At 38.6% G+C, this 23599-nt stretch overlaps 1 protein-coding gene and 1 long non-coding RNA gene across 3 annotated transcripts; both read right to left on the reverse strand.

Moving 5' to 3' along the window:
- Positions 1–2083: 2083 nt before the first annotated feature.
- On the reverse strand, positions 2084–3988 carry LOC118736503. 2 transcript variants are annotated; one of them, XM_036466579.1, is made up of 3 exons: positions 3281–3988; positions 2783–3217; positions 2084–2677 (listed from the first exon to the last, which is right to left on the reverse strand). In XM_036466579.1, exons 1-2 carry the CDS (start codon positions 3743–3745, stop codon positions 3206–3208), a joined length of 477 nt encoding a protein of 158 aa, XP_036322472.1. In that variant the 5' UTR covers positions 3746–3988; the 3' UTR covers positions 2084–2677; positions 2783–3205. The 2 variants fall into 2 exon arrangements, with proteins under 2 accessions (XP_036322472.1, XP_036322471.1); XM_036466578.1 differs by having other exon boundaries at positions 2783–3988.
- Positions 3989–4790: 802 nt separating this feature from the next.
- On the reverse strand, positions 4791–6000 carry LOC118736504. The gene is made up of 3 exons (XR_004992694.1): positions 5891–6000; positions 5493–5817; positions 4791–5320 (listed from the first exon to the last, which is right to left on the reverse strand). It is a non-coding gene; the product is annotated as an uncharacterized LOC118736504 (long non-coding RNA).
- Positions 6001–23599: the final 17599 nt, after the last annotated feature.

Genomic DNA, 23599 nt, shown 5'->3' on the forward strand with positions numbered 1-23599 from the left:
CCCATATTACCTTTCTATGTGTTCCTTTGAGGCCCTTTACCTGGCCCCTGTATGTCCACGGCTCCTGAATCAGTACTATGCCCAGATCGTCGGTAGAAAACCTGCTCCCAATTACAGCCGAGGCCGCAACCGCGTGGTGCAGGTTGATCTGGGCTACTGACAAGGGCGGTGGGTGCCTCATAATTGCTCATCCAGGTCCGAGAGCCTTAGTTCGCTCTCGCTTCCCCTGTCAAGCTCTAGCCTCCTCAAATCAATACCCTCGAGCAGGTCCTGCGTAGAGGGGACTTTCCCCTGTATAATAGCTGCTGTGTCTCGCACATTGGTACCTCGTTCGTCGGAAGATGGGGCCAGAGGTGTCGGCTCAGAAGACCGCGCGCCCTCCCCTGACGTGGTTGCCTGTGAGGTTGCTACAGCCGGCAGACTTCCATCCACCTGCATAGCTTCCTCGCCTCCCTCCTTCTCTTTCGCAGCCTTCGGTCGCCAAGGCCGCATGGTGACAAAACTGAACCTGTAGTTCAGCTTGTACCCTGCCCTTCGGACATTGCTAAAAGAGTCCTCATCAATGCCGACGTTCAAACGCAGGCCGTTGTCATCTATGCTGCTTGAGATTACGCGCCACGCTGGGGTGTTGAGACCCCCGTTTTGCGCCCTTAGCAGCCCTAACTCATATTCTGACGGTTTGTCCGCACTTCTCGGCAGGAAGATGGTCATGTTGTGCATGGGTGGGATATCATCTCCCCGTTTCACGCACAGCCGGGCCCCCTTCCAGCTACCTAATTTCGGTGTGACCTCCTCTAGCCATTTAGCCGTGCCCTCATCTTTGCAGTCTACCAGGAGCATGCCTGGACGGAAGTACACCCCGCAGAATGCAAGCGGATGCGTCAGTTAGCTCATCCGGACTCAGCGCCTCCGCAGGGTAGTCACAAGGCAGCACCGCAACCCTTATGCCCCTTTGTGCATCACAGTAGCTAGGCGTTTGCCCTACTCCACCCTGAGAAGCCGCTGGCTCCAGATGCTTACCCCCGATGTTGGAGGGGGTGGATACTCCCGCTGCTTCTTTGGGGCCGGAGTGTTTGGTGTTAACTGCCCGCTCTTCCGCTTCGCGGGTGCGGTCTCACCGGAGCCCTCCACCTTGTTGTCCTGGTTTCTGTACCTCTCATCATAGCGACTATGCCCGCTCTTCCGCTTGTAAGCGGGTGCGGTCTCGCCAGTGTGCCTGTCGTGCCTACCACCCTTAGCAAGGTGCTGTCCGTCACTCCGCTTCTCAGCGGGCGCCGGTTTATGACCCTCGCTGGTATGCCCGCTCTTCCGCCCAGCGGCGGGTGCGGTCTGTTCGCGAGAGCCATACTGCCTGGTCTGCTGCTGATGCCCGCTCTTCCGCTCATTCGCGGGTGCGGTCGTACTGTCGTAGCGCTCAGAGTCCCGCTTACTCGACCCTTGTGGGGCCGATCTAGCGAGAGCTAGCTCCCTAGCTACCTCGGGAGTCTTGCCTTGTTCAATGTATCTCACATAGTGCCTCGCCCCGGAGCCACTAAGCCCCAACCTCCTGGGGTCGGACAGCGAACCGGGTTTCCCTGCGGGAGGAAGAGTTGGTGGATTCGCCCTTCTATCCAAGTGGCGTCCCTTCTCGTTCTTCACGGAGTCGCGCGAGGTCGTCGATCCGGACTGACTGCTTTTGTGCTATTTGTGTTCCTAGTCTTGTAGTTGCTGTTGTTGTTAGCTTGTTTTTGTTGCTTGTTTGTACCTTGATTTTGCTTTTGTTGTTCATTTTTAGTTGTATTCATCTTGTTCGTACGACCGCATGCCTGACCAGCCAGGCGTAGCAGTCTAAGTAGTGAAGCTGATAGAAATCTGGATCAATTTGTGATCAGCTCTGTTTGTTTTGTTTCCTAATTAAGTGAGGAATATTTAATTAACAGCACCGACAAATGAATATATACACTAACAAATTTTCGGTTATGGTTTAACCAATTCAAGTTTTAGTACTGAATTTTTGGTTTAAAATTAAATTTTTCCCTTTCAGTAGAATTTTTTGCACATTATCTTCTCCGTGAGAATTGATAGTGATAGATGCGGATCTGAATAAGCGACTGGATCACGGCTGTTTGTCAAAAGCATACGATATCGAGCTCGCGTAAATGCACATTTGCTAAATGCGATAGCATGAACGCTCTTTGAAAACATATGTTCGAAAGTGCTAAATGTTGCATTTTAAATGACATTATAAAACAATGGCAACAGCAGCAAGCTGGATTACGGGGGGAATGTTCCAATAAGATGTGTCACTGAGCTCATATGGTTCTTGTGCGGAAATACGTTTTGTTATGGCGAAATGGGATGACCAAGTAAAATCTCCAATATGAGATTTGATTGTCGCGTTTAGCAAATTTTATATTAGTTTGAATGTCTGAAATACCTGACACTTCCAGAGTTGATGAGTTTCTCTTAAGTTGCAAACGTTTAGCAGTTACTTCCGTTATGAAATTTAACTCTGAACATGAATCCAACAGGGCGCGTGCTGGCTGAATTAGACCAAATTTATCTTGGATGTGGATTAAGGCTGTTGGTATTACATCACGGCAACGAGAGTGCGATGGGCACTTGGACACCATGTGCCCCGTTCGCAAACAGTTAATACAAGCTCCGGATTGCTTCACGAAATCGAAGCGTTGCGTGGCTGATAAAGATAGAAACGATGAGCAATTGTTGATGCTATGTTCTACGTGTTTGCAATGCAAACAACTAGACTTAGCACTGACGAAAGAATTAGCAGTTCGCTTACCATTGAGTTTGCCGTCCCGAGGGGATGCCTTTCAATTGTCTTTTTTGGAACAGATCTCTAAGTATTGGCAATGACGACTCAACCATTTGTAGCAATCGTCCCACGATGGCAGAGCTTCAAATCATTGCTTTTGGTTATAGGCCGATTTCGAATCCGAATCTAATGTAGATAAAACAATATAAATGAGCATTGAATTCACGAAGTCTTTTTATGATCCCAGTGAATGAAGATACTCTCGAAGTGCTGCAACGGTATCGATGATGTTCCGCAAGGTAACAGCGTCCGAAGTTTTCATAACTGGAATACCAAAAAGTGATGCGATATAGTCTCGGAAGATCAGCACATTGTTGTCGTGCCGTTCCTTAAGTCGCTGCAAAGCTTTCGGGTAGTTCTCTTCTGTTACCTGAAATGGCTCGATGACGCTTAAGGCTGGTCCTGAAAGACAGTTTCAGAGATAATTGAATTTGTCAACCTTAGGAATTGTGGGTCATCATGCACCATGTTGGAATATGCGCGGAAAAAGCGTTTATAGTTCGCATACTTTCCATCGAACTTCGGCAATTTAAGTGTTGGTAGACGGTTTTGATGAGGATTGCTTATATATGATGTAGCATTGAACACACTAGAATTAAATTCGGTCGCGCGGCTTCTGGAATTGATTAACGACAAGAGTTTCGATTTTGCTTCAATGTATATTTCTTCAATCTCCGTTCTCGAAACATCAGTAAGGACTAGGATTTCAACATTGTTATGCACCTCGGAAATCCGTTGAAAGTACGATTCAACAATTTGCAAACGACATTCAAGGACAGAGGTATCAATTTCACCCTCTTCGTCGCTTATTCGTTGTTTCATGCTGAGTATGTTGCGAATGATAATTGAACTCATTTTCCTAAGAGAACATAGATGCACCTGATCCTCGTCAGAGAGTTCGCGCATGCTTTTCGGACTATTGCTAACCATTTTGATGAATACTGCTTAGCTATGGAGATGATAGTTTTGAAAAGGTGTAGTAATAGTAGATTTAAGGAAAAATATAGTATGTAGTGAGTTGTGCAAATGTATACGATAGCGACAATTGGCTGACTGACTGACCGCAGATTACTTAGGAACTGCAAGGCTGCGGGATGCTTATTGTTGTAGGGTGATACCTTTTCTACGACGAAATATAGCGAAATGTCATGACCAGGGAACGGATTTTATGGAAATTGCCTTTTTTTTCTGCTAAAGAGATAGAGTATATTCGATTAAGAATGTCCACGATTTAGCTTTCCCTGATTCCATATATACACATTTGATGTTGCCTTTTTTTGCCTTTTTTAAGATATTTGCCTTTTTTACCTTTTTTAAGATATTTTTTTTAGCATTTACAATCTTTTTTTTTTTTAGATTAAAAAATATACTCATGCCCATGCGGCTTATAGAAGCGCAGGGACCTCTTGCCAAATTGGTGTTGAAAAAATTCAAAGCCGTTTTCTCAGCAAACGTTTGCTTGGAGACAATAAGGGGCGTGGGTAAAATTGTAAAGGGCGAGGAAAACGCCCTTGTTCCTGCTAATATGAACGTTTCAAACGTTCCATATTTAAATTGGGCTTTACTTGTACCAACTTACTTCGAGCACACATCAAGTACATTCAAGGCTTTTCTTCGCGAAAATCGAATGAAAATGCTGCCAGAAAACTTCAAAATGCATCTTATGGTTCAATGTTACTACAACTATACAGATTAAAGTTTTATGAGTTAGAAACTCGAAAGGATAAAATAGTCAAAGATTAAAAGTACAAATTTTTCATATAATGAAACTAGTACATAGTTTTTCTCTTTTTACTTTTATTATAAACATTTCTAAAATAAATACATTTTTTGATTGTTCTTCGTATTTTCTGTCTTTTTTTAGTGCCTTATTTTGCTTTTTTTGCAATACCTTTTTTTGCCTTTTCCTGCCTTTTTCGCTATTTTGTTTTGCCTTTTTGCAATACCTAGTGCCTTTTCCTGCCTTTTTCGCTATTTTATTTTGCCTTTTCCAGCATATTTCGTTACTTTATTTTGCCTTTTTTATAGGTTTTTAGGTCCTAAAAATCCGTTCACTGGTAATGACTCTTCAGCTGCGACGACAATGTTGAGTGGCAAGTAAAGATGATTGATACTGTACTTAGCAGAGATAATTTGCAATTGTTGCAAGATTTGATGCACCAGCTACACTGCCTCCAACAGCTTCCTCGGACGCTGCTGATGATCCCAGGTTTGTGTGCAGGATGCCAAGTGCGATGAAAAAACTCCGAACGAACGTCAAAAGAAATGGATTGAGATTTCCTTTGGCTTTTCTTAGACAGGACAAGTAATATGGTGACAAGTCCTCTCACGGTTGCCACTTTGTTCCAGCTAAGAAAAAAAAACACTTTCGTCGCTGACAGTCCGTTTTCTTTATTTCAAGTGAGGTTTTTCATCAACAGTTATGCGCTTAAGATCTATTTATTCTTAAGCAAAATCATGTACAAGTTATGGGAATGATCCCGTAATATTTTCCTGGTATGACTTCTAGTGAAAAAAGGTAATAACAAATTCATAATTATATAAGTAGCCGAGTATGTGCATATACAATAGAAGAATGCACCGTAAAATGTAAGCGTAAGTATATAATTAACAAAAGCATGTGTATGTAATTAGTAAAAGCGAAATTATTTAAGCACACAAGTTTGAAAATACTTACATATGTCTGTAAGTGACTTGTGCTAGGGTTGAATTCGAAGCGGCTGATGAACATCCATATGTACGAGCGTAAGTACTTTGAGCAGCCACAGTGTTATGCATCTGACCAAACAGGGCCCCTAAACCATACAAAAATATCGGGTTTGCGTCGGTCGTTTGAGTGGTGTATGGGGTTGTTTGTACTACATTGCACAGTCATTCCACTAAAATCAAAATCATTTTGATATTATGTTCATGCTTGTGTTATTGTATAATAATTTGTGCTGCGTATGACGACAACTGCGAAATTTTTAATCTAGTGTTGACATTTTGGTGTCCAGATCGTGCTGTAAAATATGGGCGTAGGAATTTCTTTTTTTTAATATTCTTTTTTGCGTTCTAAAGCTGAAATATATTTACTTGAGAAACGTTTCTCCAAAATACGGTTTGCGCAATTTTGTTGTGTAGTAATTTTGTGTGCTTTAGGGGCCCTATAAGTTTTTCGTTATGCCAGGAAGCTTGCGTATTCTCTGTTTTTGTTGAAGAAAGTAATATAACATTTTTTTTATAACTACCGATTTAATTATAAAATTTTATTTATTATTGGTTTTCCAAATAAAAGTGTAAAAATTAACAGTTGTGTTTGCTTTTGATACTTTTTCTGCTTGGCTCACTGCAAAACATCGCTTTTTCTGAAGTTCATTGAAAGGAAGATGCAGTTGTATAGCTGATAAAATGTTAGTATAATAAAGTGCAAGTTTCAATTGCTTTGATTTTTAATATTTTTTCTTTGGCTGACTTGCACTTTGTTGTACTAAAATTTTATGGGCTATAAAACTGCATACCCAAAAAGGTTCTAAATATTTTATATCCATAGTGGCGGGAAACTACCAAAAAACGTACCAAAACGGTTTTGAGAGCACCAAAAATATTTTTTTTGCAGTAATAAAAGAAATGGTTTTTTATAATTTATTATTTTTCAATAAAGAAAGAAAAAGTTTTAAACATAAATTAATTTCACTGGATTAAAAAAATATATTTTCACATAGGGTTTTTCACAATGTCGATATACAATATTTTTTATTTTAATTTTTTTTGCTATTTTTTATAAAAATATAGTTCATACTACAATAAAAAAAAAATAAAAATATAATTTCTAAACTGTTCAAAACTCTGGAAATTTCAATAAATTTTCATGCAAATTTCCAATTGGTCAATGTTTTCCTAATAAACAATCGTGGTACAAAGCTCAATAAAAATATTAAAAATTATTATAAACTAGCTTATACCCGCGGGTTTCACCCCGCGCTTTTATACAAATAGGAAAAATAATTTAATGATGTTAGATTTTATTTCTGTGCCCATTTCGTTATAGCTCGTTATTTTTTAAGCGAGTTAAGGTATTTAGGCCGTTTAAAACTATTAAATTATAAAATCTCGTCTGCGCGCTAGGCATACAAAAATATATCAATCCCTCTAAGTTTATCTTAAAATGTTTCCAGGTATACGACGCGTGAACGTGTAACCTTCTTGGAGGTGCCACGGCGAGTTCTAATATTTCCAACTCAAATTTAATAACCTGGCCTTCATAAAATACCACTTCTCATTACTGTAGCAAATGCCTCAAGAGAGCTTTAGATTATAAGGCCGAACCCGGCTCTCCCTTTTCCATTTAATGAAATTTATTCTGTCTTCCACAAACAGGGATATGTGGCAAGAAAAAGTAAATTTGTACTGGAAGTGCCACGCCCCTTTTTCTTATAAAACTAATCTTCTTCCATGAATTTAGAATTGATTTTACATACCCCAGTACCAAGTCCCAGTACTCTACCATGAACACCTCTAGAGATAAATAGTAAGAGTAAGTAAGATTTGTACGGCAGGAACCATGTCCCCTTTTCGAATAACGCAAATTCTTCTCTTTGAGTATGGAATTAATTTTGTACACACATCTCGGTGCCAAGTTCCAGTCCTCTGCAATAACACCTCCAGAGATATGCAGCATAGAAATATCAATTTGCATGGGAGTTGCCACACCACCTTTTCCAATAACTCTCATTTTTCTCCATGAGTATGGTATTAGTTTCACATACATACATGCATACATATGTATTTCCATACCAACCTTGAGTGCTTTACCCCAAACATTTGAAGAGATATGCAATATGAAATTTTTATTCAGTATGGGAGGTGCTACGCCTCTTTTCCAAAAACGTCCATTTTTCTCCGTGCATATGAACATGATTTCACATAGTGTTGGCAAACTGTTAATCTGATTAAAATTAATCCGATTAAAAATTAACGATTAAAATGTTAATCGCGTTTGTCGATTAAAATTAATTAGTCGTAATCAACTGCACGATTAATGATAACATTTTTTTAGTCGTTAATCGCTGGCTGCGATTACGTTTAATTAATTTAAAACATTAATCCTTAATCCAATTAAAAATAAAATCTGATTAATTTGTCTAGTTTGTCCGAGTTTGAAACCAAACACCAGTTATAGTAATTATTTTGTGTTTTACGCTTATGAAAAGCACGTAATATAAGAAAATAATAATTATTGTTATTAGTAATACATAAACTGGGAACTTTTACAAACCTAGTTCGCAAAACGTTTGTTGGTATATATCTTAATGAAAATGCACACCAGATTGCTTAGATTGATGAGGAAACCCGACTTAGCCATACCGGATTAACTTGCTTTGTGTGCACAGGGAAATTCCAGCATAACTTAATTAATCACCAAACTTACTTGATCAAATTAAGAGTTAATGATTAAAAAATAATTTTTTAATCGCGGTTATAATTAACTGTTTAGTCGGATTAAAATTAATCATGATTAACTGAAATCAGATTGAATTTAATCGAATTAACTAACTAATTAAAACATCAATCGATTAATGCCAACATTGATTTCACATACATATCACTATACCAAGTTTCAGTTCTCTCCCACAAATACTTCGAGAGATATGTATGTAATATGAAAATTCCAATTTGTATGGGAGGGGCCTTGAGTTATCGGACTTGCTTTCAGTCTAAGACCATCCTTCCGAAATCCGTAGTAAGTGTACTAAATTTCTCTCTGATCGGAAAACCGGTTAAGGAAGTAGCCTATTTTTTAATCCAGGTCATAAACCATCTTTGAGCAAAATTTCATTTTCAAGCAGGTGGCAATTCTTAAAAAAGTAGCCTATTTTCAGGTCTAGGTCATAAGCTATCTGTGTGCAAACTTTCATGCAAATCAGTTCAGTCATTTCCACGTATTAATTTAATTAAACTTTCCTAATACGTGATAACTCTTAAAATAGTAGCCTATTTTCCAACATAGGTCATAAGCTATCTCTGTGCGAAATATCATGCAAATCTGTTCAGTCGTTTCCGCGTATTGATTTAATTAAAACTTTTTTAACAGGTGGCAACTCTTCCAAAAAATTAGCCTATTTTCCACTGTAGGTCATAAGCTATCTGCTTGCAAAATTTCATGCAAATCAGTTCAGGCTTTTCCGCGTATTACTTTAATTAAACTTTTTTAGCAGCTGGCAACTCTTAAAAAAGTAGCCTATTTTTCAACCTAGCTCATAAGCTATCTGTGTAAAAACTTCCATGCAAATCAATTCACTCATTTCCGCGTATTAATTAAATTAAACATTTCTAACAGGTGGCAACTCTTAAAAAAGGTAGCCTACTTTCTAACCTAGGTCATAAGCTATCTGTGTGCAAAATTTCATGCAAATCCGTTTAGTCGTTTCCGCGTATTAATGTAACTAAACTTTTTTAACAGGTGGCAACTCTTCCAAAAAATTAGCCTATTTTCCACTGTAGGTCATAAGCTATCTGCTTGCAAAATTTCATGCAAATCCATATAGTCGTTTCCGCGTATTAACTTAATGAAACTTTTTTAACACGTGGCAACTCTTAAGAAAAGTAGCCTATTTTCCAATCTAGGTTATAAGCTATCTGTGTGCAAATTTTCATGCAAATCCATTCAGTCGTTCCCGCATATTAAATAAATGAAACTTTTTTAACAGGTGGCAACTCTTAAAAATTAGCCTATTAACCAATCTGGCCCATAAGCTATCTGCGTACAAAATTTCATGCAAATCCGTGTAGTCGTTTCCGCGGGATGATTTCCCAAACATCCAAACATACAAACTTTCACATTTATAATATTTATAAGATTTCCAATTTTTTAATCAAATTTTTTTGGAATTTTTTTAAGTATGCAGTTTTGTAGGAAAATAAATTTTGAGCGTCGTCAAGTGTGCTCTCAAACCAAAAATTTATTGCACTTCAAATTAATGTAGCTTTCTTATTTGTCCATCAGTCCATTAAAACTAATCTGTCTTCATACATTTACTCTTGAAAAGTCAAGAATGATAGTATTCAAGATTGCGCCATTTCTCAAGTAAAAGCAAACAAATCCGAAAAGGAGGATAAAAGAAACCGTAAAATAAGTAAATTTTTAATAATATTCAATTTTTCGATAAAAAACGTGCTTTAGTTATGTAAAATGGTAAAAATGTATGATTTGACAGGACCAAAGTTGCGGTAGCATCAGTGTTACGGTTGTGCGACTAAAGTGTCCAATTGACACTTTTTGGAGATCGATGCCCCCTGACACCGACTTTTTAGAAATTGGCTTATTTTGAAACTTTTCTTAAAAATCATGCGAGTTTTGCCCCTTTTCTTTGATTAAAAATTCTAACAGTGAAAGCTCTCATAGACGGACGCTCTAATAAGCGGACATCTCCTATAAGCGGACACATTCTTTGGAGCGAACCATTTTGAGTTTTTTTTCATAAAAAAACACTCTCCCATATAAGGACTCGGATAAACGGACGCGGACACTCAAAAATATCCAGTTATGAAAAAAAATCTCCCATAAGCGGACGCGAGACTCTAACAAGCGGTTAATCTAGTTTTTTTTTCAGTCAGATGTTGACTCTTGCGCTTGTACATATACATACATATGTATATGTACACAAGAACATAGACCATATTCAAAGACATTTCCTTTTCTAGAAAATGTGTTGCTTTTTCGTTGCCCTCTTCTTGTTGCTTAAGCAATGAGATTTGTCGGTAGGAAAGAAAACGGCATAAATTTGAATTTATTTTTAATTCATCCTGTTTTTGTCTATTGAAGAATAAATATTATTTTAGTTTAGAAACCCGCTATTTCAATTTTTTAAACTTGAATTTTAATGATATTTTTTACGAAACTCCCATCAGCGGACATCTCCCATAGGCGGGCATAAAGTAGATGAAGTATGGGAGCTTTCACTGTATCCATATTTCGATAACTTTTTCATAAAATATATTTCGTTTCTTACATATGGCTCATTCCACGGTAATCGATACCGAATGGAACGAAAATAAACTTAAGAATTTGACTGTATTATTTCTAGTAAGTAAGAGCAAATAAATCTAACTTTCAAGACTGAAAGCCAAAATTCCGAAATTTATCTCACAATCTGATATTTTTTTACTTTAGGTTGTACCATTTACAAGCCCATATGAGGGTTAAATTTTTTAAAAATTTACAAGACTGATTTTCGTAGTCTGTTATCTTTTTTGCATTGTTTCAGTCGTCAGTGGGGAGAACAATTCGTTAGCATTGTAACGGCAAAATTTTCGGGCAAGTTCAAAATATTTTATTATATATTGAAGCAAAGCATATTTTAATGTCACGCCCGTCACAAAATACACAAAATAGTTATTTTTTGAAGGAAAACACATCTTGGATAGTGTAAAAAAGCTGACGAAAGTAACGCTATGACACAGGGGAATATGTGCGAATTGCTCCTAAGTATTCATATGCTTTTATTTTCGAAAAAAGAACCGATTATGTTGGTCACGCCCGTAACGTGTCACAATTTAAAGTTTGACAAACTTCAATAAATTCGGCCAGGCACTGCTACCGTTACTTATCTGCTAATCTGAAATGTTTCATATATCTGTTTGTGATCAGCGATGATAAAGCTAATCATAAAGATATGTTGCTTGAGCGATGGGAAAACTTAAGCTATGCTGTCACGGATAATAAAATTATAGTTTAAAAAACTAGAACCTCCCTATTATAATTGCCATTCGTACTGTCATCAAGTATGTAACTTGATAATAGAAATCGCTGCATCTTTTAGGCGCATCAATAATACATACAGTTTCCAGATCAAGGATTATCCCGTCTTTAGGTGGCAGAATCTTGTATGTGTTCGTAAAATCCGATTTTTTGAGAAATAAAGTTAGTTTATAGCGTTTTATTTTCTACACGAATATGTTGCCTTACCGAGGTGCGGATGTCTTTTAAAGTTGCACTTCACTCTGTGAATTTGACACCCTGCTTAAGGTTCAGTGTAGCCCTTCAAACTTACAAAGGATCACAAACTGCAACCCTGAAATGCAATCAGCTGTTTTTTCGCGAGCTAAACGGAGTACAATTTAAAGAAATTTTGGTGTCCAATTGAAAATTTATAAATACAAAATAATGCAAGCTAAAGAAGAAAGTCCCAGTTGCAGCAAAATAGTTACAGGTAATATGAGAATGTTTTGATAGAAAAGTAAAAGCCGAAAATACTAAACCTTTAAACAACGCTTTTTTGCAGTATGGACGGAAGGCGAAACGAGACTCTTGCTGGATAAGTACGCTTCCTTTTTGCCGGACCTTGGGCCATTCAAGCAGTTAAAGACAAAGAAGGAAATGTGGTTGAAGATTGGCGCTGAGTTCGCTGGGAAAAGTTGGAAGCTGTGTGAAGAAAGGTATAAGACCATCATGAAACGAAAAAAAGCGGAAGTGGAAAACAACAGCAGCTCAGGTGCAAAACGCCAAAAGCTGCAGTTTGAAGAAGAGCTAGAAAAAATTTGCAAACTGGATGATTCCATTGAGCCGGCAATAAAATTGAGTAGCCAATGTGTAGTTAAAAAAGAGGTCTCACCAAAAGAAAAGCAAAGAAAGAAAAAACCGATGCAAGAAACTCTAATTGAAATTGCTGCTAGGAAAGAGGAAGCCAGGAGAAGCGACTCAAGGAAAGAATGGAGAAAGCTCCAAGAATCGAAAGCCTTATGGAAAAATTTTTGACTGAAAGCAAACCAGCTTAAGGCTGTGGGTGTGCGAGATATAGTTATAAAATCGGGTTTAAATTTTATATGCTGCTTATTATCCATAAAGTTATAATATATATTTTTTAGCTCTTAGTTTGCAGGCTTCTGCAAATGGATGTAAAATGATTGCAAGTGCCTTTCATTTCCGGCCCAACGTTTCGCCAAATAACATCTTCACCGGCGCCCTTCGCTCATTTACAACAACTGCCTGTTCCCCATCACCATATCTATGCCATTGAAGGCCAAATCCATATCCCCTTTATACGGCGTGTGCGGAAACACTGGTCTTGCTAGAGGTTCGGATTTCGGAGCAACTTGAACAGCAACAACGGCACCAACATTCGGTTTAAGTAAGAAAATTCGAATAATTAGCGATTAAATGCTGAAAAATATACACATCTTTTTTCAGCCTTGACAAACCTGTACCTGTACAAACATTCCCCAAGCCATGCAAATATACCCACATTGACGTTGCTGCCAGTGATTTTGTATTGCCAGATGAGCCGACCGTTGCACCAATCGTGGCATTGGCAAAAACACATTTATAGATTTAGGCGTATAACTAGCGTTTGCAATTATACGACAGTTGACCATTTATTTATTTCTTTTTAACTTGAATCCATTTTTATAATAATATTATATATATATATTATATATTATATTATATATATATATTATATATTCGATAATAATATTATATATACAGTGGTGGAAGAAATAATAGAAACTTTTTACTTCGATCAGTTTTGGCTATATTACTTTCTTTATTCGATGTTTAATGTTTTTGTATAAATGTCTAGCGCAATATATAACACACACTATATAAATCCATATTTCAAGGTTTGTACAAAAATTATAAAAATTCAACAAATTTTAACAAAATCCCCCAAAAATTTCAAACTTATTAATCAGATTTTTTTGAAAAAAGTTGGGTATGCAGTTTTATAGCCCATTAAATTTTAGTAGCTAAAACTGCAAACCGCAAGACGCTAGAAAATCGCGTTGATTTTTAATAATTTATTTGCCTGGCGGTGTTGTGCATTTTCTTCCATATAAAGCATGCTCGACCATGCTCAAAATTTCTTTTTATATGGAAGGAAATGCCTAGCAGCGTCAGCAAAAAAAAAATATTTAAAATCAATGCGATTTTCTAGCGACTTGCGGTTTGCAATTTTAGCTACTAAAATTTAATGGGCTATAAACTGCATACCCAAAATTGTTCAAAAAAATCTGATTAGTAAACTTGAAATTTTTGGGGGATTTTGTTAAAATTTGTTGAATTTTTATAATTTTTGTACAAACTTTGAAATATGGATTTATATAGTGTGTGTTATATATTGCGCTACACTTTTATACAAAAACATTAAACATCGAATAAACAAAGTAATATAGCCAAAACTGGTCAAAGTAAAAAGTTTCTATTATTTCTTCCACAACTGTATATATATTATATATTATATTATATATATATATTATATATTTATATTATAAACCATGATAAAAACATAACAAGGTTAAACCATTGAGAGGCAGTCTGAAGTTTGCCAACAATATAATTTTAAAATCAAAACTCAAACTCACACATACATTCTCATTTTCAATCTCAAACAACAACGATTGTGAACAATTTATTTTAAATTTTATATGATTTTAAAATGTTGGCAAACGTCAGAAAAAAATCTTGGCCGACGAATTGAGAGAATGAATTTACCTTGTAATATTTTATCATGATATAAACCATTTGTATTTGTATTGTAGAATTTGGTATAAATTCTATAAATTACAATACAATTACAATTTGTCCAACACTGCGTTGGACCAGAAAGAGAAAATCACTTGAACGTATTTTATATTCTGTTAAAGCCTACAAACCAAAATATGTAAATACAGTAAAGGGATCCACAAGATGTTATAACGTTTAATAACGCCTAAAAATCATACATATCATCGTTTAAAGTACAAAACTGCGTATCGTCATTCTGCAAAACCGCGTAACTGACATTGGCTGCCAAAAATTGGATTTGCTCACACAAGCTCTTGGCTCAATCCTCATCCATTCGTCCTGAAATATACTAGCCAGAAATGCGATTGCTTTATAAAAAAAGAGAACCATTTTGAAATAGGAGTGTTTTTACGCTCTAGAAAATAATTTCTACAACTTCACATACGCGGTTTTGCATTTTGCTGATACGCGGTTTTGCATTTTGTTTATACGCGGTTTTGCACTTTAAACGACGAGATATGTAATTTCATGAATTAAAAACTAAACTTTTAAGCAGCTGTAATATTGTATGATTCAACACGTTACTACTTCTCGTGATTCCCATAATTTTTTTAATTACCTACAGTATCGGTCATATCTATAGCACGCTATTTCAAAGTGATATTGTGTGCCACTTATGTTTATTTATTTATTTTTAAGAATTTTCAATTAAAATACAGTTCTTTCTCTAACAAAACCCATATAAACGTAAGTTTGACAATTTGTAGAAAACTGCAAAAATGTGCAAAAAATGTTCAACTAAATTTCAAACCTTTTCTCGGAATACACAGTTTTATAGCCCAATTTCAAGTGACTAAAAACTTTTTTGTCTCATTTGCTTCCGCAACACCTTCCGCGAAAAAAATTCTAAAAAATCAACGGTAATTTTAGCCACTAGAAACGTACACATTATTAGTCTAAAATTAAATGCGCTATAAAACTGTGTACTCAAAAAAATTCTGGAGCTGAAAATTTATTGCACTTTTTTGTAGTTTTATACAAATTTTTAATTTTGTAGTTTTATACAATTTATAAACCATATGGGTTTTGTTAGAGAAATAACTGTATTTTAATTGAAAATTCTTAAAAATAAATAAATAAACATAAGTGACAAACAATATTATTTTGAAATGGCGTGCTATAGATATGACCGATACTGTACATATCTATGTACGTTCCAATTGAACTACTTTGAGTAAGACTGAATTTCTTGGGTACTGAATTACCACTGAATTACTACTAGAGTACTAAATTACTTTGTTCCTTTTTGATTCAAACAAACATGATCTTCTCCCTTATTTGCAATAAATATGAAAGTTTGTATTAAATAAAAGAAAAAGCTGTTTTTAAATATTTATTTATTCAGTTTGTCTTCGATTTTGATAAATTTTAATAAAAATTAATAATTATAAAAGTTGTGACCCAAAGCAGGCATGGCTTAAACAAACGCGTCAAAAAAGAGACTTTATTTGGCTTCTTTTTATTTCGCCAAGCTCGGTAAGAACGGTACAAGGTTCAACGCAGTATTCTTCCCTATCAATAACATCTTGTTTGTCTATGCAAATATTATGAAGTACACAGCATGCAATTATAAAGTTCGCTGTAGTTTCAACTTCATGAAAATCTAATCGCATAATTTGCCGGAAGCGACATTTTCTATTCGTACCCGAGTTTGAATAAATTTGTAATTGTACGTCTTCTCTTGCTCAGTTAAATTCCCGTAATCCTATATGGCGTTAACAAGTAATTTCGGATCGGATAAGCAGAATCACCTAACGGATGATATTTTGGTAGACAAAGCTTTTGAAGTTCCTTGCCAATGAAGGATAGCTTCAATACACGCGAGTCATGCACTTTACTATAAATATTAAATTTGCATCACATATACCCTGCATAGTCACGGAAATGGTATCGTGCCTATTTATATATGTTGAGCGAATTCTATGCTTCGGCGCCCTTGTCGAGATGTAGGTTCCATCAATGCAGCCGAATACGTTAGGAAAGCCACAGATTGCCGCAAAATCGTTTGCAATAATCTCTTTTTCAGCAGCACTTTGAGGGAATTTTATGATGTTCGGTGAAGGCTCAAGCAGAAACGACATAACATTGATTAGCACGTTATGGGCACAAGAATATGACATTAAATAGATTGCTAACTTCGCGTATCGTTGTTTTATTGCTGCAAAACCTAAATAAGAAAATTATTAACAATTAGTGCATACATACATATGGCAATTATTCCATTTTTACCATAAAAACAATAACACATGCGTGTTTGGCGGTGCTTGTGGTCTCCCCCCTTTATAATTTCTCCATACGTAGTAGGAACTGCTGGTATATTTTGCAATTAAATATTCTGCACTTTCACGTTCAACGCGAAAATTTCGTTTAAACTACAAATGCATAAATATAAAAATATACAGTATATAAACAAGGGGAAATGTTTAGTTATTTGTACAACGATTTTGGGGTGTGAGGCGGAGGAAAAGGGGCGTGGTCCTCCAAACCCACCCTAAACGAATTAGGATGGTTCGCGTTTGGGCACAGCAACTCAAAATCGTACAAATAACAAAACAGTACCCTAAACAAGCATTGAGCAAAATTATGAAAGGAGTGTTTAGTATTTTGTCCACTAGTTTGGGGTAAATATAATAATTTTAAACACATTAAATTTTTCTTTTTACTTATAAATCAATGAAACGAGAATTTTCAAATTTTTCGTGGTTTTTTGAAAAAATCTTCTAGAACTTCGTCAACTGAAAAATTTATATCTTTGTGAATATTCATAGATGCTAGGCCTTTCTTGACATGTTGTATTTCTCAAGTATCTTTTAATTCTTTTCAGGCATGAAAAGCTTCGTTCAGGTGTGGCTATTGAAACGGGCAAAAGTGCCAATATACGTAAGATCTTAAAAACATTCCCAAAAGACGTTGTATTAGCTACTTGTAATGCTTGGAGAGCATTTCGAAAATGTTCGTGTGAAACTCGCTTTTTCCACATTTTTACCTCCAAAAGAAAGTTTTGTTTCGAGCAGTCGATTACTTTTTCATAGAAAGCAAACAATTCTTCAGTTTTTTTTTTTCGTTAAAATCATACTTTGGAACCAAAACACTAAAATTATTTAAAACTGATATATGGTTTAGGAACCGGCTTTTCAAATGAGCAATATATGTATCAAGGAAGTGAATGTAAAAAGAAATGCGATAGTATGCCTCGGCGTCTCCGGTTGTCACATTAAAGCGATTCTTTTGGCGACTGCTGTATCGCGGTACTTTGATTTCTGTACCTAGGTTGGTGCATACTCCTACGTGTTCGAAAAGCAAATGAAAGTGTTTTTTCTGCAACTTGTCGCATTTCTTCAAACTCCTTTAAAACGTCGTCGGCTAAGCTCACTGCTTCTGTAAGATCTTCATCAGGTACTTGTAATTGCCGGCTAGCAAAGCAACAACAATTTGTAAAAAAGCAAATGCTTGGCTGTTGTCGCTGTGCTAACAGTTTTTCAAACCCTGATAATTTCTATAGATATTCGCACGATACAAATAATTTTTACGGTATTTTCCCCGTGACAAATAAAATGTTTTTGACAATTGGAAGAAACACAACTTCGAAAGTCTTTTTTAAACGATTTTTCATTTTGCTACGTTAGAGCCGTTGCCGAGAAACTTATGGATACATATACATATACACAAAAATTGCTCGTTTAAGATAATTAGAATAAGGGGCAACATTTCCCGCAAAATCCCCCCCCATCAGAAAATTCTGGATCCGCCGCTGTCCGTGCCCGTATGAAAAAAATACCTCGCGGCCTGCGTACAAGTTGACTACTTCATCTACAAAGTCCTTTACACTTTTGGATGTAAAAGCACGCCGAGTTCCTCATCATTTGAAGAAGAGGACGACGACTCCAAGAGGTCATTTATTACTTTTGTTCCTAAAAACAAGCAGCGTTTTTCCATTTTCGCCAACAATTCTCTTCCACCTGTGACACCAAGAATTTCTGTGTAAGTTACTACAAATATGTAAACTCCACTTTTTGGGAAACATATTTACCTGACCAAATACAATCTATTTTCCTGATTTAGGTTATTAAAATTTACACAGATCCCGGGCAGATAGAATATTTTAATAATTTTATGCTTAAGCACAAAGTTTTCAATTCACGAGCGCCAAAATGAAATGTCAAAAATGTGCACACTTTATCTGTGCTGCTTTGACACTGCCGATATATGCGTGCTAAAAAGAGACAAATAAGGTACTATTTTGATGTGATATTATTATTAATCAGCTGATTGAAAGGGCAATTATCTCCCCCGTCGTTAGCAGAGAGGGCGAAATATGTTGCATTGCATTAAAGATTGCATTAATTTTACAAAAGAACACAGCATTTTAAAGTGGCAGCATCAGGGCAGAATTTTATGGAGAAACGAAAACGCTATTAGTTTTCTAATAATGTGTATTTATGTATTCATGCTCAACTTGTCACACCCGTCACAAAGTCAAGTCACACCCGTCACAGTTGAATTTGGAACATATAATCTATAATTTTCAATAGAGGTAAGCAACTTTGGCGTAAATATTGAGAATGTTTATTAAACTATACAACGAACTATTTAAAACCATAAGCATAATACATAATTAGCAAAAAAAAACTCTGATGCAAGTAAATAGTAGCTAATTTGGTTTGCGTACTCGTCACACCCGTCACAGTGACTAAAATTCAGATAACTCGTTCCGATTAAATTCTTTTTTACATTTTTTTTCTAGGCATTGGGCCGTATGAATAAAAACTAAGCAATTGCTTCTTCTTAAAATTTCATACCTTTTACATCAATTTTGTTTGAATAAATTGAGTAAAAGATCTGAAATTTTAAGAAAAAGCAAATGCTTATTTTTATTCATACGGCCCATTGTGTATATCTCGGAAACCTATTAGAAAATACTCGTTTTAAAGAATTTTATATTACAGTTTAAGAATTAAGCCTTTAAATGTGAGTTGAAATGTCACCCTCATCAGTGTTGGTCTCCTTGGCGTGGGGATGGGGCTTAAGTGTTGATATTGTTGTCCTTAACCGGGACTTCCTTATCATCATGAACTAAGAGGGAAGCTCCGTATGAGAACCTGTGGTCGATTCTAGCTGAATCCTCCCGGATTCCCATGCGGAGATCACCGCACCGACAAACCCTTTCCCTTTTCCTATCGCTTTCCCCTTCCGTCCCTATCCTTTTCATCCCAACTAATCCAGGGTGTTATGCGGTCCGTGCCTATTGGGTTAGTTTGCAGCCGGGGGGGTTAAATTTTCTAGGCTGTATTTTTACGGAGCCTACTCGACACCGGGCCGCCTCGGGGAGTAACGGTGGCCTTGCCAGGGAAAAGGGGCGCTACCCTGGCCGACTGGTCGTTTTCGCCCCACCACACCTCGAGTCCACCGCACTCTCCCTGTAGAGTAAAGTGGACGATTATGAAAAAAGTTATGTCTAAAATCGCCGAAGTCTCGGACCTTCCGGGGGAGGAGGTTTACTCATCCAAATCCGAAATCGACGAGGACGCTCTGCTTCGCTCAGTACCAGGCCAGGCAGTACCAGCCATAGTACTCCCAACCACAGCCCCTCACGAACCCACAAAACCAGTGCGAGCCAACGCACTGGGGGATCGACAGCGGGGAACTTTGATGCACCATCATCATCGGCAACTGCGAGTCAACGCAAGAATGCAGGTCGCGTACCTGAGGCCTCATGCTCCTCTCTGGCGAGTCGTGAGATGAACATGCGCCCATCAGGAAAGGCGACTCCTATATCTACCAAATCGACACCTTCCGCCTCCAGTACCTCGAGACCGCAGGCATCGGGGGCCAAGTCTGCACTACCGACAGCGGTAAATGCCAAGACCTATAGTAAGGCTAAATTCATCCTGAAAAAGATTGCGCAGAACCAGGAGGAGGGCATCCTGAACGTGCGCGACACTGACGACCGGAAAAAATACGAGGCGATCGTTGCCGCCTTTGATAGTAGTCCCGCGTGGAGGCGGGCAAGACGAACAAACGTAACCGATCACGAGACGACACCTCTAATGCTCCGAAGAGAAGCAAAGATGCGAGTGGCGTATCCCAACCCGTAGCGCAAGGCCCGCTGAAGTACAGCGATATAGTGAAGGACCACCTGAGTGTCGCACTTATAGACGAGTCGTCCAACTGCGGCAAACCAGTCCTCGAAAAATGGCCAGAGATCGAGGTCCGGCTTTCGGGTTTGGCGATGGAGAGTACCCTAGCCAACCCCGAGGGCCCGATACCGCGGTTCGATTCTGAGGAGGTCATCAGAGGTCTTAGGGTGATCCGATGCGAGGACGAGTTCTCCAAGAAATTCCTGCGCAGGAGCATCACTGAGATCAGCGATGCTTGGTTGGGCTTAAAGCTCAAACTTATCCCGGCGAAGGACATTCCGACGAGACCCCGTGCCCGAATCTGTTTGCCCAACATGAGGATGGATAGGGCTAAACTTTTGCAATACATCGCCATTATGAACACCCGTGTCCCTATGACTAACTGGAGTGTCCTGAAATTCGAGGACGTAAAAGCAGTTAGCCAACCCGTGCTGTTCCTCATCACTGACGAATCAGCAAAGGTCCTAGAGGAGCTAGGCTACAACGAAGGCGAAGAACCGCCCCCGGAGTCAATAAAGGACGGGGAACCGTCACCAGACCCTATTCGCAGCGAGGTTACGGTGCAGATGGAGGTGGCCGAGGAAGCCAGTAGTCTGGTCGGCCCGAACACTACCAGCATTTAATAAAAATGAGCAAGGTCGTACAGATTAACATGAAGCATTCTAGGTGCGCTTCAGATAACCTGAGAGTCTTCCTAGGGGAGAACGACTACGGCCTTGCTATCATCCAAGAGCCCTGGATTCGAGACTCGACCGTCATGAGCCTAAACATCCCCGGGTACGAAGTTTTTTATGCCCGCACTAATGGTAAGCCCAGAGCCTGCGTCCTGGCAAAAATAGAATATAACGCGTTTCTTTGTCCCTCTTACAGCACCGATGACTTGGCAGTTGTAAGACTGTCGCAGACCGGAAGGCCTACGTATGTTGCGTCCGCCTACTTCGCACACGGCAGAGAGACCCCTCCAGCGGAGGTAGAGGAACTGGTAGCAGCAGCGACACAGCAACAAGCTTCGCTTGTGATTGGATGCGACGCCAACGCAAGACATTGCCTATGGGGAAGCGGTGAAACGAACGAAAGGGGTGACTCACTCTTTGATTTTATCATTAGCACTAAGCTATCTATATGCAATAAAGGGACGACTCCCACTTTCACTTTTCCGAGTACGGAAAACTACGAAGGGTGGGAGGAAGTCCTCGATATAACATTGTTACTAGAAAACAATAATTTTTGTGTTGACAACTGGGAAGTGTCTGATGAGAGCTCTTTCTCTGACCATAAGTATATCACTTTCAGTGTCAATATTATTAAAAAAATAATCAAATCATATCGCAACCCTAGGAAAACTAACTGGATTGAATTCGATCGTCTGGCTCGGGAGAAGCTTAGTTTGGCTCCTAGCCCACTGGTGAGCTCCATCAGCGACATTGAGGCCAATCTGAGAGTCGTCGAGACCACACTTCGGAATTCAATGAACAGGGCCTGCCCGCTACGATATTCAAGGAAGCCATAGCTTGGTGGAATAGTGACTTATCTAGACTGAGGAAAGAAACTAGGAGAATTTTCAACTCCTGTTACAAATCTAAATCTTGAAGCCATACCAAGACATGATGAAAAAGTATAAAAGTGAGATTCGGCGCTCAAAAAAGCTGCATGGGAGAGCCACTGCGAGACATTGGAGAGTATGAAGGACACGGTCAGGCTGAGCAGGCTATTGACGAAGGACTACTCCTGTCCGTCACTCCTTCGCAGTGCGGGTGATGTACCCACAGAGTCTGTGGAAGACTCACTCAGGTTGCTTGTCAACACTCATTTTCCGGGTAATTCTGACGAAGCGTTCAATCCGATTCCATGAAGATATGCTGGAGCTCAGCACATAGCAGACTCAATTTTCACAAATCCCAAAATATCATGGGCGTTGAAGTCCTTCTCGCCTTACAAAGGCCCGGGGCCAGATGGCATCATTCCTATCACGTTGCAAACTGTGGAGGATGCTATTATGCCATGGCTTTTGTCCATTTTGAAAGGATGCATAACCCTCAACTACGTCCCTCTATCGTGGAGGCGAGTAAAAGTGGTTTTCATCCCAAAACCTGGAAGGCGAGGGCACGTCTACGCCAAAGATTTTCGACCTATTAGCTTAACTTCCTTTGTTCTCAAAACGTTCGAGAGGGTTCTGGACACGCACGTCCGGGGGTTTTTCCACGGTAAACGCATGTCTGAAGCGCAGCATGCATATTTGCGGGCACGATCCACGGAGACGGCGCTCCATGAGGTCGTTAGAACTGTCGGGAGGTCACTCGAATTTAAGCAATTCACTCTGGCAGCCTTCCTCGACATAGAAAGAGCCTTTAACAATGTTAGGGTAGAAGCTATCCAAAAATCCCTTAACGAGCTAGGCGCCGAGGAGTCTATTAGCGCGTGGCTAATGGCGATGCTTCGCAGCAGAACGATTTCAGCTGAACTTGGTAGCTATACATTAACAAGAAACGTTAGTAGGGGCACTCCTCAAGGGGGAGTGATCTCTCCTATTTTATGGCTCAGCACTATCAACTCAGTACTACTCAAGCTCAACCAGGGAGGAGTAAAGGTAGTAGCCTACGCTGACGATGTAGTGATTTTAATAACCGGGTTATTTCCATCTGTGGTGAGTAACATCATGGCATAGCAAAGCTTAGCCGATGGGCCGAGCAATGTGGCCTTAGAGTGAACCCAGAGAAAACAGAATTAATGCTCTTTACGACAAGAAATAAGGTCCCAAGCTTTGAATTACCAAAGCTAAATGGACAAAGGCTGCGATTATCTAAACAAGCGAAGTATCTGGGAGTCATACTGGATCCTAAGCTAAGTTGGAAAATAAATATTGAAGAGCGGTTGTACGTCGGATCTTATGCTACGGTTCTTTGGTATGGTGGACAGCCTTAAAGAACCAATATAATCAAGTGAAACTAGGCAGAGTTCAGAGAGCTGCATGCATCGGGACCACAGGGGCAATGAGAACTTGCCCTACCGATGCCCTAAATGTTATTACAAACCTATTTACTCTAGACCTCTACTCTAGATACGGCACACCGCATCACTATCGGCTATAAGACTTAGAGAACTAGG

The sequence above is a fragment of the Rhagoletis pomonella genome, unplaced genomic scaffold (assembly GCF_013731165.1).
Source record: "Rhagoletis pomonella isolate Grant_MI unplaced genomic scaffold, Rhpom_1.0 Rhpom_scaffold_00003, whole genome shotgun sequence".
Classification (NCBI taxonomy): Eukaryota; Metazoa; Arthropoda; class Insecta; order Diptera; family Tephritidae; genus Rhagoletis; species Rhagoletis pomonella.

Excerpts from the sequence above, each read along its gene's own strand:
- LOC118736503 (XM_036466578.1), bottom strand. The coding sequence starts at position 3,745 with ATGGTTAGCAATAGTCCGAAAAGCATGCGCGAACTCTCTGACGAGGAT.